We start from the raw sequence: 17,778 nt of genomic DNA, 5'->3' as shown, positions 1-17,778 counted from the left end.
TTTCCTTGTTTGCATGGGTTTTCCCCAGGTACCCTGGCTTCCTCCCACGTGACCCCAAATAGGACAAACTTTCTGGAAAACGAATACCGTCGATGTTGAAAGGTATCCTTGATTCTCAATTGACTCCAAATTCAAGGCATGTCTGTGTGACACAAGCAATCGTTTTATTTGAAAAAGAGTGAATCGCTATATACAATATGTAGAAAAAAAACAAAGCAAACAACAAAAACCTGTCCTTTCCCCTTTCACCGTTCAGTATCCAAAGCAAGAATCAATAAAAACACACATAAAATCTTTCTTCCATCATCAGTGTGAGCGGATGACAACACACGCAATAGGCTGCCCCCCCCCGCCCCCCCCCCACTCAAGTGTTTCAGACCACAAAAGACAAACACTCATGTAAAGATCAGAGTAGACTGAGAATTAATTCACCTTGCTCGATACCTGACACGTACATTTGAGTATATTATAGAATGCTTGGATTTGGAGGTAGACAACAAGGAGATGGGGGGGGGGGGCAAAACACCTCAAAATATTTTTGAAATGAGTTTCGTCCTTTGGCTGAAGTGATTGCATAGCTCTGAGAGTCAGCTGCAACTCTCTCAGGCTCACGTGCTTGAAAGAGGACATCGAACATAAGCAGTCAACCAAACGCCATTTGGTACCACAAGTAAGATCTTATATGTCCTTTATTACTGTTTTGAACAACTCTCAAAGCCTTCACTTTTTACTCCTTCATTTGAGATGCATCTATGAACGAGTGGCCGATACATATTTGATGGGACTGAGCTTTAACGGCTCCTTCCCGCTTCCCGAGGTATGAGTAGCCGAATGCCCTGAATGGATCGAGCTCCTCTAAAAAAAATTAAGAAATAAAGGAATGTTCACATGAATTACACACGCACGCACACACAGAAAGACATGTTCATTATGATCTAATTCAAATATCACCACTCATTTCTATGACAGTGTGAGACAGCAGGGAAGCATCTGTGTGTGCGGAGCAAAGCCAAACTCTGCAGATTGACTGTCAGGGGACCACCATACTTATTTGTCTCCTCTTGTGGACATTTTCGGGAGAAATGAGGACGTCCGCAGTGCTACAGTTTGCAGTGTGGGGTGTTGAAAGTGACATCCCGCCGTACGTTTAGCTGCCTCGCCACTCGCGGCAGTCGACCCGCATTCCTCAGTGTCCCCCCTTTTACGCCATGCAAAGACAAGACCACTTCGGAGTGGTAAGTGCAGAATGCAAGGTGTCTTTGTTTGAGAAAATCACCGCTATAGCTCGCTGTGCCGCACCGGAGGCTCCAGCTTGTGCGAGAGGGCGGTGAGGACCTTGTCGAACTTCTCGTAGCGCTCCAGCTGGCTGCCCTCGGAACCGCGGCAGCCCCACAGCAGACGCATCTGGAACTCCGTCTGGAAGATCTCAAGGATGTCGGCCTGTACCTGGAACCCTGCGCCGGAGGGCAAAGGAGAGGAAGAGAAGTTAAGATGGAATCACGTTGCACGTCCAAGCTCAAGATGACAGTGTGTTACTATATGAACATTAATTCTGAATGACTCCCGATGACCTCTGTGGCACAGTGCATGCTGTTAAATTGCACCTTTTTTTTCATAATATTGATTGTTTCCGGAAATGTAACATGATAGTGCCAATAAAATGATGGGCTGACTGTCTGGTAAACACAAAATGTAAAATTTTTGGAAGATGAATGCAACAAGCACAATGTAATGAGACGAAATGCAAGAGCTACACTACTTATTCTCAATCTACTTAGTCACCCTGATTAACCAGGGTTAACAGGTTTAATGGCTTGGTGATCAATACAGTGAGCGATCAATTTCTCATCGTGGCAATAAATACACGCTGCGACCGCCGAGATCGGCACCACCGGCTGCGAGCCCAAACGCAGTTCAATGCAGCTGTCTGCATGTGTCCATACCCTGCAATTTGCTCTCGACGTTGCTCCTGTAGATCGCCCCGTGATGCGCGACGATCCGGGCTGCCTCCAGGTGGTGCATGACCACGTCGACGCCCACTTCTGCACTCTCCCATGGCTCCAGTACCTCCCCGAGAGCCAAGCCTCGCTCCAGCAATGTGTGAGAACCCCCAATGCCCCCACTAGATCCAGAAGGTGGCACCGTGGTTTAAAAAAAAAAAAGTTGTTAAAGTTCATTCATTTGGGCAGATTTGCTGTGATACGTCTGGGATTTCTGTTTTCGTGTCTAATATATGCAAAACACATTCTCTCGTTCAGTGAGTCTCAATTTGTGGTGTGTGTGTGTGTGCGTGTGTGTGTGTGTGTGTCGCCCTCTAGTGGTACGTGAAGAATCAACGAATGAAATGTTCAACCTTGGCATGTTCCAGTGGCTTAATTTTTAAGTCGAGTTCAGTTGTCTTTCACTTTTAAGTACATTTGCAGTTATTTTTTTGAAGAACTGTTTGTGCAATGCATTTTTCATTGAATTATTATTTATATAGTAGTCCTACTGGTCTGAATATTTTCAAGATGACATGCAATCGGAATACCTTTGCCGTCATTCAAATTCTTCAGGAAAGGTTTGAGCTTCTTCTCATACAGGATGGCGCCTTCTGTATGTCTCTGCCGTAACGTCACCCACGTCTGCTCCAACCGGGAAATCTGAGACGTAATCCCACAAGCGTCAGAGCAAAGCACAAGAATGCGCAATGAAAACGCGCAGGATGGCAACTGTGTTGATCTCACCTGCGGCAGCTCCAACGCCCTCATCACTGCGGCGAAGCCAAACATGTTACCCAGGTTGCTCTTCAGCTCGGCCGCCAACTGGATGGTCTTATGGAGCAGGGCCGCCCGCTCCTCCGTGCTTCCCGTGCAGCCCAGCAGGTCCACGGCCGTCATGATGGACATGGTGTAGAACCTGAAATTTCCAACATAGGGGGTGAAAAAAAGGACCACAGCGTGAATGAGACGACACACTTTAATTTTGTTTTGGTGCTCCTTTTTCGGTTGGCAACAGGGTTCAAATGTGCTCAGCAGCAAACTTGTCGATTTCCATGTGCACGATGTGAGGTAAGTACAGCAACTGGTACACCAACCGCCCCCTTTTTTAAAATGTATTTACTTATTTTAGATTTTCGTGAATGCTTGACTCTCCCATCAGTCATTCCGAACGAACCAAGGGCGGGTGCCCTGAAGAAGAAGACAGCGAGCGCACCTCTCCAGCAGGTCAAGTCTCAGCTGGTGTCCGTGAGGTAGCGTTAGTAACTCCAAGCCAGAGGATACTCCCATCATCCTTTGCATCTCCGAGTTGACTCCCAGTATTCTTGCAATCTGCCCAAGAGAGAGAGAAAACAAAATAAGATAAGCGTTGCATGTCGTGCATGTGCTTGAAATTCTCTCCAACGCTTGTTCTCAGCCGTGTGAACGGGATTCGCGCACGATGCGCTCGTTGGCGTGCGTTGGCGTACCGTGCAGTCGACTAAGGTGATGTGCTTTGCCGCCGTCCTTGCATCCACTTCAGCCAGCAGCTCTTTCACTCTCTTCAGCACAGCCATCTCCAGAGGTTTGTTGTCAGCCGGCATGATGCAAGACTCATACCTGCGCGGGAAACATTTGCTCAATACAAACAAGTGAACAACGATCAACCAGTACTGCACCGTGACGGTCAGCGCACTGTGGAAGAATGATTCCAACAGTGACCCACCCAGAGACGCAATGGATTTGTTTTTTTTTTTTCCTATCACATGAAAAAAAATAATTTCAAACTTTTATATACGTTAATAATTAAACACAAAGGTACGTGTATATATAGCGTGTGCATTTGCATGAAAATTGAACACCTTTTTGCTCTGTACAGTATTATTTGGTTATTTAGAAAAAAATTTAAATCACCTATAAAGCAGCATTACATTCAGTTTTTGTTCAGAATGAGTGTGAATTCTTTTTTTTTTTTTTTTTTTTTAAAAGCCTTCAAACAAATTTGTCTCATACCTGGATGGCCGGAACAAGGAAGCGGTCTCCACCCGAGGAGCGCTGCACATGCCGTCTCCTTCCTCCCTCACACCCTCGTTCCACTCTTCCTCCACCCGCAAACGCTCCACGTAGGTCTTAGTAGGAGGTTTGGGGGGTCCGGCAGGGCAAGGTCTGAGGTCGCAGTAGCTGCCCGCTGTTTCGGAGGAGTGCGACTGGAAAGCGGGATGATGAGCGGGAGAGGAATGAGCCGAGTGAGAGATGTTGGCGGGATGTTCCGGGGGGTTGTTGCTAGAAGACGGGCTGAGCTGAGGGTCGCTGGAACGCCGCGCGATGGGGGAAGGGGGCACCACCGCCAGGACTCGCCCACCTGAGTGGGCTCTCTGTCTGGTGACTGGAGAAGAGAGATGACCCTTGAGCTGAAATGCCAACATTTTTTGGTACGCGCGGATAACAGAAATGACGGCTGCATCCGCGTGGGCTTACTCGCACAGTACGCAGGGGACATGGGCGTCTCCCCGACAGGCGACAAGGGGCAAACAAGTGAACAACGATCAACCAGTACTGCACCGCGACGGTCAGCGCACTGTGGAAGACTGATTCCAACAGTGTCCCACCCAGAGACGCAATGGATTTGTTTTTTTCTTATCGCGTGAAAAAAATAAAAATTTCAAACTTTTATATACATTAATAATTAAACACAAAGGTACGTATATATAGCATGTGCATTTGCATGAAAATTGAACACCTTTTTGCTGTGTACTGTACAGTATTATTTGGTTATTTTGAAAAAAAATTACATCACCTATAAAGCAGCATTACATTCAGTTTTTGTTCAGAATGAGTGTGAATTATTTTTTTTTTTTAAAAAGCCTTCAAACAAATTTGTCTCATACCTGGATGGCCGGAACAAGGAAGCGGTCTCCACCCGAGGAGCGCTGCACATGCCGTCTCCTTCCTCCCTCACACCCTCGTTCCACTCTTCCTCCACCCGCAAACGCTCCACGTAGGTCTTAGTAGGAGGTTTGGGGGGTCCGGCAGGGCAAGGTCTGAGGTCGCAGTAGCTGCCCGCTGTTTCGGAGGAGTGCGACTGGAAAGCGGGATGATGAGCGGGAGAGGAATGAGCCGAGTGAGAGATGTTGGCGGGATGTTCCGGGGGGTTGTTGCTGGAAGACGGGCTGAGCTGAGGGTCGCTGGAACGCCGCGCGATGGGGGAAGGGGGCACCACCGCCAGGACTCGCCCACCTGAGTGGGCTCTCTGTCTGGTGACTGGAGAAGAGAGATGACCCTTGAGCTGAAATGCCAACATTTTTCGGTACTCGCGGATGACAGAAATGACGGCTGCATCCGCGTGGGCTTACTGGCACAGTACGCAGGGGACATTGGCGTCTCCCCGACAGGTGACAAGGGACAGCGGTACTCTTGAATCTGGTCCATGCTCATCGCACAGTTCCGCATTGCGTCTTTGTGGTGGTGGATGGTGGAAGGGCTGCAAACACAATAGTCAATTGTTAAAAATCCCTCATGGATTTTATTTTACATGTCGACATGGCCGAGGCGGGGGGGGTTGTGTCACATGACAGGAAGTGGCGAGGTGATGGGTGCTTTTTGACTTTCTTTTGTCAAAGTTGATCGTTTTCAATTTGAAATTGTACCGAAAGTAAACAATTGTTTTATGCGTTCAAATACGGCACGCACATCACACAGGGTCAAGGCTAACATTCGTAGTGAATAATTCATGATTCTAAATATCAAAATTCAGATATTTGCAGCAGGTGAAGGTGCATAATGTGGTGCTGATCCAACGTATGATCGTTTTGCCTGTCATTACTGATGACTGCTATTTGTGGCGCTTTAAAAAGGCAGCAATAAAACGGTCCATCTGAATTTTACACACTTCTGGGGAGGGGGGTGCTGATGAGGTGGTGGCGGGGGGGCGGGGCGGCTGCAGGGATGTGGCAGGTGTACTAGCTCTACACACTTGTGTCTCACACACACATGTAATACACACACCACCTGCATTTGGGCACAGGTTGCGGCTGAGGTTCCGGTGGTGCCGCTGGTGTCTCAACTGGACTTGGGCTGTCTGAGTCGCTGATTGCGCGTGCAACAAGAAGCAATAAATGGACATCACGTATAAGAATGTAACAATGGCTAAAATGAGGAGACGTGAAATGGGAGTTGAGACTACAGGCACGGAAACGGTTGGGGTCAGAATACAGTACAGGGGATCGGTTTACGAAGGAGATCTTTACAATATAACAACTTCCCTTTTTTAATTAAACTACTGAAATAAATGACGCTTTCCACGATATTCGAATTGATTGAGGTGCACCTGTATTTTGAAGAGCACTCCAGGGAACTCACCTATGAGGCATCATCTTCTCCGTCGTGAGCCCATCCATCATGGTAACGCTCCGTCTCTTGATGTACGCTCCCCTCTGATTGGACGGCGAGTAGGCGCAACCGTGCTTGCCGCCGGATAGGGCGAAGGTGGCCTCCAGGTAGCGCAGCGGGAGGGTCCGGCTCACCGGACAGTAGATGTGGACGCCGCTGGTCTGCGAGATGGCTTTGCGTTGACTTGCGTAGAAGCGCACCAGCTCCGGGACCGAGTCAAAGCTTTCCGACTCCAGCACGTACTGCACCTGGACCATACAACGGAAACATGATGTGGAACCTGATGGAAACCGTCGCTGATCCCATGGCCAATTTCTGTCTCACTTTTATAGTATGGACCACGTCTCGTTGATCATGACAAGTTGACGGCTGCGCTTACCTTGGTGTCATTGGATTTGACCAGGACTTTGCTGATCTTGAAATGCAGCGCTTCATTATCCCACCGACAAGTCAGCACGTAGTCACTCACGTTGATCAGGGAATCACGCACCAGGAAGTCTCCGTGATGCTGCACAAGAGTCTCCGACACCTACACACATGCACAGAAGTCACACAGATGCTAAAAGAAATATTTTGATCCTATTATATGATACAAGTTAATGCTGGAATTTGTTTTTTTCTTTGAGGAAAGATGTGAAAACGATCAATAGCAAAAATCAGATTTTTATGAAGGAAAAAAAAAGATGAGTTATTATTTATTTTACAACCATATCTGCGAGTCCTAAGAGGACAATAATGCCGGTCATAAGAGCAGGGATGACATCAGCGCAATCTTGTTGGACAAATTACTTGAACCACTGTCATGACATCATTGCATTTTTAACCCTGATGTCACCTACAGTATATTGAATGCAAAAAGGAACTTCATTCCTTTCTCTGGACAGCAGTCATTAATCTGAATCATCTCTCCATAAATAAACTGAATGAAAATATAAGTAGAAAATAAACCGCAAAGCTTAAAGACCAAGAGATACACGTTCCTACATCATTTGTCAAAAACGTCATGCTTTTAAATCTTTTTTTTTTAAACAGTTGAATAACAGGAATCCATCGGGATTAATTACAACAACGCCTTAGGGCATTTTGGTGTTGCACAACAATGACAATGAGCTGCCAAAATGCATCTGCTGTGCTGTTCATGCTGCCGGAGAGAAATAAGATGCCAACAGAGACTGCTGACTGAGAAAAGCTTTTGTTTTTTCAGTAGAAATCTATTGTGTTCAGCATTATTGCGTATTAAAAAAAAAGTAAAGTCCAAAAATGGTTTTGAATATCACTGAAAAGAAGCAATCCATAAAATTCATCTTTCTGTCATGGTGGGTAAAGCAACCTAAGACCCAAGAGAAAACAAAAACAACAGCGTGCATGATTTAAAAAAAAAATTAAAAACAATTTAAGAGGAGAAATAAAGAAAATAATGATATAAAAAAGCAGAATCAGATCATGCAGTAGTAATATAAAGTTCACCGATGAACGCACTGATAGAACATCGCCAGCAGGGGGCGGTAAAAACATAGATCATTCCTTTTTTTTTTTTTTAACAGTGCTCCACAGTGCTGCACTACACCACTGCTTTAAATATACATATACCCTATTAAGGTAGATGTATAGAGAATATTTTATGTTGACAGCTAAATGGACCACACAGCGGTCTAATGGTTAGCATGACTGCCTGATAACGCTGAGGTCCCCGCCTTCGAACCACGACTCAGACCCTTCTGGAGTGGAGTTTGTCTCCTCTCACCGTGCTGATGCGGGTTTTCTCCAGGAACGCTAGCTTCCTCCCACACTCAAAAAGCGTTTTCAGCTCATTAAAAGCTGTCACGTAATCAGCGGTGGGCAATTTATGATCAAGGGCCACATTTGATTTTTAAAACAGACACGGATTAGGCAGTTCATTTGTCAATGAGGCAAACATTTGCTCCATTGTTTATTTAAAACATGTCAAATAGTTTGACAATAAATAATAAAAAAAGAATAATGCATTCATGTAATGTAAGTGGCATACCAGAAAGCCTCTCTAGAGCAGTGAATGTGCGTGTGCGTTGGTGTGTGTGCAAGTGCGTGTGCAAGTGCAGTTTGTTATGTAGTCGACAGAGTGCTTCGAATTCCCACTAAGTTTACATTGGGACAATCCATGAATAATGCAGAATATGCAAAATGAATCAAAAACCCAGAGAGTGTGCGTCTGGGTAGGAGCCACTAACGGATGCCCCTTCAAAATGCACATTCATCCAAAATCGGCAGCGTACACGCCCTGAAATATTTCCGTGGTGTGGTGGGTGCCTGTGGGGCCATCGCCCTGGTGGACCCGCCCTCCGCACGCCCCTGGCGTGTGTGTGTTTTTCGCCAGCTACGAAATCCAACTCGAATACGCAAGCGATGCGCACAGCTGCCCCGCTTGGCTTCGCGACTCTCTTTGCGAACACTTAAGTCAATCCCGCAGAGCAGAGAGAGCGACGATGGGAGTCGTTAATCGTTGCCATCCGGTGTTTGCGCTGCTAAAAAGCCGCTCAAGTGAGCGCTTAAAAAGCACGGCCCTCAACCCACACTTTAATCTTGTTTAATTACCACCGCCAAGGTGGTTTTCAACAGCACGGATTTATTTATTGAGCACAGCTCTCCGTGCACAAAATGGATTATGGTTTTCTTCTTGTGATGTCATCCAAAATAAGCAATGTTTCAAGTTCAAATTTCAAGTTGTGTTTGCTCTGCATACCTCTCGGGGTATGTGTCCATGATACCAGCCATGGCTCCTGATGTCAGCCGGACTCAGCTTCAGCTCCTCCTCCAGCTCCTTCCGCAGCTTCTCGGGGGGAGACTCCAGCAGGTACTTCTCCTTGGAGAACTGAAGGACACAAACAGGAGAGGGGAGGAAAAAAATGGCACGTGAGTGAAGTGGCATCGATGTGACAGGTAAATAGTCCACAGATTGCAGTGGTTCTGAGCGAGGCCATTTGTCGACGATAGAGAATAGTTCAGATGTGCATGGAAAAGAGCCACAAAAATACATTCATAAATAATAATAATATAAGCATTTATGATCATTTTAACTTGCATTAGCCGAGGAAATGACGAAAGATAACAAATGCGCACACTGTAATCCGATTGACCCTGACCTGATTACCAAGGGGAAGAAATCATCCTAAGTAAGCTTTGATTTTTCTGAAGTACTGCGGAGTCCTTCAGTTGCTTTTCAGTAACTCTACACACACACACACACACACACACACACACACACACACACACACACACACACACACACACACACACACACACACACACACACATACACACACAACTGTCAGACAAAGACAAGAGGATCATGTTTCAGATTTCAAAGCTTTCTGCTTGCCGCTCGCTTGCACAAATAAGCGACACTCTGGGGAAATCTGCGGTTGTAAGACATGAAAATAAATTCCGGCAAACATTTTCATGCTTATTTACCTTCAAAGACGATCTCGCCGCGAAAGAAATCACGCTAACGAATTAAGTCGAGCTGCTTTGGAGACATTTTCCGCTTGTTTACTTGAGTTTGGGAATGAAACTATGTGCAGTGAATTCCAATAGTTTGCACGACATCAAACATTGAGCATATCGCGTGCGGAAAAGTGTAGCTGTCTTTTGTTTTTCGACTGTATCTTTCCTTCCTCTGATATCCGCTCTCCATCACCGGAAGGTTTTTGACTGCGCGTGTCCATGAATGGCGCCACGAGGCGACAAGAAGAGGCCCCGTGATCGATGCTCTCTTCCCCAGGTCAGTGCAAAATGAAATTATGAACTTCCTTGTGTCTTCACCACCTTCTCAGCCTCCTTCTCCGCTCCCCCTCGAGTCCTCGGGGGCAGATGGAGGAATATCACTTCAGCGGCTCACTCTTCCCAGATTAGATTTGAGGTGTGCGCGCGCGCACGGAGGCCAGGAACAGAGCGACGGGGTCAAGTGGGCGCTTATTTCTTCCGCTCGTCTCCGTGGAAACCCAGCTGAGGCCTCCAACGGACTTTCAACAATAGACCAGTTGTGTGTGTGCATGTGTGTAAGAGTGGTTATGAGGGTAATTGAAAATTGAGTGAAGTTTGACTTGAGATAGGCTTCGCGGATTTGTCAGGGACAGCGACAAATTGACAATGAAAAAAAAAGAAAAAACAAAAGGGAGAAAATGGCAGGTCTAAAGACACAAGAGACCTCTATTTTCATATCCAATATAACATATGATAGGATATCAAGAGATGCAATATAGTTGATATTGCATTTTGCTTCAACAAAAATAAAGAGAAGTTCTGGGCACTGCGCAGATATATTCAAGCCCAATAGGCTGCTGTTGAATAAACTGAGAGCAAGGATCATTTTCTATCACCCTTGCCTATCCCAGCTGACTTTGAGCAAGAGACCCTGGACTGGTCGCCTGTCAATCATTGGCAGCGTATAGACAAATACACATTCAGACTCACATTCACAGCTATGGACTGGTTTGAGTCAATTTTTTAGAATGTGGGAGGAAGCACAGGAAAAACATCAGCTGAGACTCGAATACAGAAAGTGAGAATTGTGAGGCAGAAGTGCTAACCACTTGCTTTCCAGTAGAGATCATTTAGGGGGAAAGAAAAAAAACGACGATGGATGTCCCAATTCAACTGCAATGCAAAGTTAGTGGAGTGAGGCTAAATGAGCACATCAGTTCATTGACTGTGTGTGGCGCCTTTTTTCAAGGTGAAATTCATTTCCTATTATTTTTTTTATTATTTTTTTTTTTTTACTCAAATTGCTGGGCTGCATTTCATTTTTATTACTGCCGACTCGTTAGTTTGAATGTGACGAGAAAAACATCAATAGTACATCGGCGGTATTGTTACAGTGAATAATTTGTGCTGTATTCCCACGTCAACAAAATAATTGCTGGTTTCCATGGCAACATACTGTGCAATAGTGGTATGCAAGGAGAATCCAATGACAGCTATTGTGAGCGAAGAGTGTCCTCACTTTCTCATTTTCTCTGAGAATGATTTTTGTTGGTTATTAGTTACTAGTGGTTGGGACATCTGCTTCACGGTAGTGTATCTTAAATCATTCTTTACCATTGAAACGAATGCGAATGCCATTAATCCGTTCCAGCCAATCAAACAGTGACGGTCAAACGGAGCGTGGCGACTCTGACACAAAAACCTTCATTCCATATCCATTTTTCCAGTCATGCTAAGTAGTACCACTCTGCTCAATTCCATTGGGGGAAGCATCCAACTGCAAACAAGCCCACCAACAGTCGAGACACACTATGTGAACCTTGAGACAAAACTAAGCCGCGTGCAACAGAAAGTGCAGACAGCATCCAGACTCAGACAGACGGAACCTCATTAAATGGAGGTAGAGAGGCTAACTGGGGGAGAGGATGGCTAGCCTATTAGCAGCTGTGAGAGTTAAGGCAAATTAACAGCTGATGCAAGACTTTGCTTCCCCAGAGGGTCCGATCACAGAGTGTGTGTATGTGTATGTGTGTGTATGAGTGACTATTGATGGACGGATGGATGGGGCTCAATATTTAGTTGAGGCCCCAGACAGGCACTAAGAGCAGGTCATCGAAGATAAGCACTGTTATCACTGAGGCAGGCGTATACAGTACGCACTCGCTGTACTGCAAAGGGGGAGAGGTGAGTGTGGAAAAGATTGCAATGCAATCACAGCTGAAGGCACGGCGAGATGTGCCACTTCATTTACACCTCCACTGTATCAATGCGCACGCGCACGCACACACACACACACACACCCATTGCATACTGTAAGTGCGAATGTAGACGTCAGCTTGGACAGGCTCTTGCTCACTTGTGAGCCTAATGAGGACAAGCACTATAGAAAACGAGATGGATGGCCGAATGGAATAATAAATACTGTATGCAAAATAGTATAAATCAAACGAAATGACGCTTTAAAAAGAATTTGTATGCAGAGGCAAAAAAGATTTGAAACAAATAAATGTACCTGTAATCTGCTCACATTTTTTTTTATGGAACTGGAACGGATTACAGTTACCAGTAAATGTTTTTTTAAAAATATCCTTAACACCAGTGCATGTATTTCTACAAAAAGATAAAACACCCAATGAAAGAAAAAAAATGGCACTAAGAAGAACAGAAAATACAGTTGGAGCCGAATCTCTTGGCGATCTGTACAGTCTCATGCATGTACTGTACACAAATGAACAAAGTGGAGAACAATAAAGGGAGTGGGGGGCGCGTGAGAGCAAAAAGACTGGAGGGCACCTTTTCTGTTTTGCAGCCCACAGGGCTTGCCGCTGACCCTGTTGTCGTGGCAACGCCTGAAGCGGTTGGATGGGCTGTGGGGGTGGAGAATGGGGGAAGGCTTTGGGAGTGGAGGGGGCAATCCCACCAAAAATGCAGAGTTGTGAGAAGCTGTCCTGGGATCAGTTACTCTTCCCACTTTTGCCCTACCTTTTTTTTTTTTTTTTTTTGGAGAGCGATGCAGACCAGGATTACGGCATTAAGGCCATGCAACGCTCCTGTCTCCCACTAAGGGGTGGGGGCTGGCTGTGGATTTGCACGCATGTACGTGTCCAGTATCACTGCTCTGTGGACTCTGATAATCCTTTTGTGCCCTTCATCCTGACTTCGACTGATACGGTGTGCCTGGTTCACACGGGTATAATAGTTTTCAAGTCACATGAGTACTGAAATGATGGCGGGACGCTTTGACCTCAGAATGAATGCAAAAGTCAGATTTTGTCTTTGGGGCATTGTTAGGATGTGTTTTTAAGGGTGCGACCTGGTACCTGAGCCTTTTTGACTGAAAAACATGCCCTATGATTTTGGAGACAAGCAGAAGGCAATCAAATGAAAAAGAAAAACAAACAATCCACTCTGATGTTTTTAAACCATTGGATGGCAAACAAGTCGGCTGTGTTCCCTTCCACAACAGCGCAAACGCCCTTTTCTATCTGCGCCCATCCACCAGGATGCCAAAGAAAGAAAACTCAACCCATGCGCACAGCTACACTGCGCTCTGCGCTAGACTTGTGCTGGGCAGAAAAATAGCGTGATTGGTTGTTTGTCTAAACGTGCCCTGCAATTGGCTGGCGACCATTTCAAAAGTCAGCTGCGGTAGACTGAAGTTCATCAGCTGGCCCTGATGAGCAAAGACATTATCGAAAATGAGGCCAAAAATAGTGCCACGTCTCATTAATAAGAAATTATTCTCATAAATTGAAGACCTCATTTCTCGTAAACTTTATGATTTGATGCAGCGAACACAGTTTGGTCCAGTTCCAGACAAAGGTGCAAATATGGCAAGCTGTTATAAGATTGGCCTTACAGAGATGCCTCACAGTTGATTCACTCAATAAAACATGCAGTCTGAAAAACAAAACATTCCTGATGGATGATGAGCTTGGCCCGAGGAAACAAAAGAGCAGAAGGGACACAATGTGGCACATAACCAGGTAAAATGACAGCAGTCGAGCTAGAAAGAGCAAAATCATGAGTCTAATAATAACTGTGACCTTCTACTATACTCGTGTTAACACACACACACACACACACACACACACACACACACACACACACACACACACACACACACACACACACACGGCCAGGCAATAATGTCTCGGGGCAGGTCAGCATAATGTCTCAGGGCAGCTTAGCAGGTAGATGCTAATATGTACTTCACATTTCTAAACAAATCCACACAACCTGCAGCATTGTTTTTGAGCTGTCAGTCAGTTTTAATGTGTGCAAACAGACCTCCGGGACTGACTGACAGCTGGTGCAAAAGATGTGACATACTGTACAGTGACACTCCCACTGAGGCAGTTGCCGACACAGCCTCGTTCTGTACTGCATGCTCTGCTTTGCATTCTACAACCTCCCCGATGACCCCCAACAAGGGAGCCCTGTCGTATGATTTTGCACAATCGGCAATTGGTTTTATTTGATTTTTTTCAGGGTGGCTGGAACGGATTTATGGCATTTCCATTGATTTCAATGAGGAAATACGATTTGAGCTACATTAGCCTAGACTTCTGAGCCTGATCTTGGACTATTCCCTGCAAAATTCCTTTAAGATTACGTTCATGACCAGACGGCAAGAACCCCCCCCCGACCCTCTCCACTGTTTCATATGTCTTTTGTGTTGTCAAAACAAAATCACTCACTCTCATTGCAGCGAACGTGAGGTCAAAGCAGGTTTAAACAAGATGCTTCGCTGCAGTATCGAGACAGATTTAATTCTTTTTAAAACTCCCCCTCTAGGTTAAGAAAACAGTCGTACATATTCATTTGTGCAGCAGGGAGCGTCGTACATCATCATTATACAATGTTTGAAATATTCAAAAAGCTCATTGCGAGCTTCTCCCTGCCATCGGCAGCGGTGAAAACGAGCATGCAGGAGGTTTAGTAAACCAGGCTACACGTTGGACAGTCACAGTGTTCATTATGAGACACTTTTTTTGAAGTCAGTCTGTCGTCGAGAAGAGTGAGCCAAAAGTTGTAGGGAGGGCACACAGGAACAGTTTATCTTCTGTCTATACAGCATCTGAATGGAGCTACCGTCATTCGTTGTCAACGTGCCACACTCATATTGCTCCCATTCATATTTTAATTCTAATTCCTCAGGGAGCCATCCATATTTCCTTTTGTGTGCATATTCCCATGAGACCGGGTAAATTTATTTCATCGATGTCCTCATAGTTCCGATCGACCTGGCAACCGGCACTCATCAATGCTTTGATGACAACACAATATAGTGCGAGTGAGACAGGAGTGTGTCCGTGCATGTCATCATACCCAAAGATATACGATGACATCAGCTGCCCGAAGGCCTCACCGTCCTCTGGACTGAGTCTGAGTGGATGCGTTTTATGGATGAACGCCTGAGGCTGACCTTGCTGCCAACTGGATCCATAATGCACACGCACACGTGCACAAAAGCGATGCACTTACATGCGGTGGATCTGTATGGAAGCATGTATGTAATGTCTAATGACATCGGTAATCACTGCACACCCAGAACAGAACGCCGCACAAACGCTGATTAGCGATAACACGCATTTAATTAGACGTTTGGGTGGATGAAAATCGAATAAAATCCACAAACCTAATTCCAATTCAAATTGTGTTCGCTAATGAAATAGCACTATACAGTAAACGTAGCCACACCTGCCCCCGCCCCATCACCCCCCCCCAACACACACACACACACACACACACACACACGATATGACAATCATCAGAAGATGACTACAAACAGGTTATCAGGATGAATGAATGAAATTTGAAAAACTAGTCAGAACTTGTGACTCATTCTCTCCTGAATCATTGCACAACCACACGGGGATGGCACAATGGCACCTCGTATTTTACTTACACACACACACACACACACACACACACACACACACACACACACACACACACACACTGTTGTTGCCATAAAATGAAACAAATTTCATATCCAGAGTCTCAATTACAGGAGCTCACTGAGACTCGGTGAGACTGGAAACTGTCTCCCACTTGTAGGAGGTTAAAAAGGCCATTTTTCTTGACTTATAATACGCTACTGTATTTTTAACGTTGGTCTTTACGGTGGTACTTGAGCCCGCGGTAAATTTGTTTTGGTGGTACTTGGTGTCAAAGGTTTCCAGAGCAAAAAAATGGGTGGCTGGACGAAATGATGCCAAGCGATGCCACGCCTGCAAGATGCTGTTGCTAAGGTAACCCCGAACAGCCCAGCTGGTGCGCTGCCCTCAGGAAGTAATGTATGTGACGTACGTGCGTGTGAGAGAAAGAGAGGTTAATGTGTCCCATGTGTGCACTGCTCTCTCATGTGCAATGGTGTGAACTGGTGAGGAAAACGCGGCGGGTTGAGAGGATCATGACGGTATCTTATTCCGCGTACCACCGTGTGTTCTTCGAAATCTGGTACGGCTCGGTCAGCAGTTTTGAGCGGTGCGGGCAGCACAGCACAACACCAGATGCTCGGTCAGGGAGGGGCAATTGGCAGCCTGCGGGCCCACAATCTCAGTGCCCAGGGGATGATTTTAATATACTATACGAATACAGCTAACGATGCAGTAGTGGATATCAGCAAATGATGTCCTTAGCAACAGTAACTAAGGGTCCAAGATGTCAGCTTTCGCAGTTTTTTCTAGTTTTAACTTCGCCAATTAGAAGCACTTCTTCGGCCAATTAGCGGACAGCCTTACACAAGCGTTTTGATAAATAAACACCCGGCCCTCTCTGCAGTTGAGTAAATAATCAATTTGGGGAAATGCTCCAGTTTAATTGCGCGATTGCGTTTGCTAGCGGGGGCACTTTGGGGAGGTTGACAAAGCACAGAAGCCGGCTTACCACACGGCGCTCATCCGACTCTATTAATCAATGCTTGGAATAGATTTTGCAGCAATTAGTTTTGTCGAGACGTTGACAACGTGTGACGAACGCGATGAACTGATGATGCCTGCCTCTGCTGCAATTAGGCCTTCGTTCTCGAAGCCTTTTGCACTTCGCATCATATGCTCGATACATCTGGGCCGCTGTCTTGCACTGCACGTGCCGCACAGGTTTCACGGGGTATCCAGTATATATTTATCTTCTTGTCAACTTATTCTCCTCGCCTGCTATGCCTCCTCGCTGCGTAACATGTCACTTGACAAGACGCAGCCGCCAACGATAGCGCTAAATCCACGTGAGGAAGTCGGTTGTCTCATTTGATCTTGAACCGGTTGCAGCGATTTATCACATCTACTTCTGAGCCTGATTTTTTTCCATCTTCCTCACCTTCGATTGAGTTCTCGCTCTCTCTCTAGGTTACCTTCTTGCTGACAGATCATATCACTCGCTAGCCTCCATCTTGCTCTACGTGACCTTCTTTTGCCCTATCATATCATTCTCCATCACTTCCCGATGCACTCGGCCAGTGTGTGTAAAGGAAGCAGCAAACTGGTTGTACCAGCAAGACGCGGACATGATCCATGGAGGAGACAAAAATAAAATTTCCTCTAACAGCAGCCGGTGGTGTTTATGTACTTAACTGCAGAGGACACCGGGCATCTATAAAGAGAAATAAACTGAAATACACTTTATTATTCATTCATATGATAAAAGTCATGTCACTTATCATTAATCATCAAATCACTTTTCTGGACACTATTCATCAGGAGTCATTCAAAACAATTTTATTATTATACCAATATTAAATCTATTTTGAAGAGAAGTTGCCAAAAATATTTTCAAAAATGCCAAACTCCCATCCTGAACCCAAAAAACACAAACGACAGTAAAACGCTGAACGATGCAACCACTTCTCGATGAGAAAAATGATGATTATTATGATCATCTCGATTGGGTGTCCGCGATAACGGGTGATGGGGAGGGGGGGGGGGTTATCACCTTTTTCTTTAGTGTCAATAGAATAGACACATCTATA

The 17,778-nt window shown here is 45.6% G+C and overlaps 1 protein-coding gene across 1 annotated transcript in view; it reads right to left on the bottom strand.

Moving 5' to 3' along the window:
- Positions 1-671: 671 nt before the first annotated feature.
- sh2d3ca (SH2 domain containing 3Ca) overlaps positions 672-17,778 on the bottom strand; it is a 27,796-nt gene continuing 10,689 nt past the window's right edge. The window contains exons 2-13 of the mRNA XM_019872060.1: positions 9,067-9,195; positions 6,727-6,876; positions 6,318-6,595; positions 5,967-6,044; positions 5,312-5,439; positions 4,847-5,219; positions 3,449-3,578; positions 3,196-3,311; positions 2,727-2,898; positions 2,531-2,642; positions 1,944-2,150; positions 672-1,454 (exon numbers count right to left, since the gene is read on the bottom strand). Coding sequence (XP_019727619.1) covers positions 1,279-1,454; positions 1,944-2,150; positions 2,531-2,642; positions 2,727-2,898; positions 3,196-3,311; positions 3,449-3,578; positions 4,847-5,219; positions 5,312-5,439; positions 5,967-6,044; positions 6,318-6,595; positions 6,727-6,876; positions 9,067-9,195 — 2,049 coding nt within the window. The 3' untranslated portion in view covers positions 672-1,278. The remainder of the gene's footprint in view (positions 1,455-1,943; positions 2,151-2,530; positions 2,643-2,726; positions 2,899-3,195; positions 3,312-3,448; positions 3,579-4,846; positions 5,220-5,311; positions 5,440-5,966; positions 6,045-6,317; positions 6,596-6,726; positions 6,877-9,066; positions 9,196-17,778) is intronic.

The sequence above is a fragment of the Hippocampus comes genome, unplaced genomic scaffold (assembly GCF_001891065.2).
Source record: "Hippocampus comes isolate QL1 unplaced genomic scaffold, H_comes_QL1_v1.1 scaffold199, whole genome shotgun sequence".
NCBI lineage: Eukaryota > Metazoa > Chordata > Actinopteri > Syngnathiformes > Syngnathidae > Hippocampus > Hippocampus comes.
This window is presented reverse-complemented; position numbering and strand designations above follow the sequence as displayed.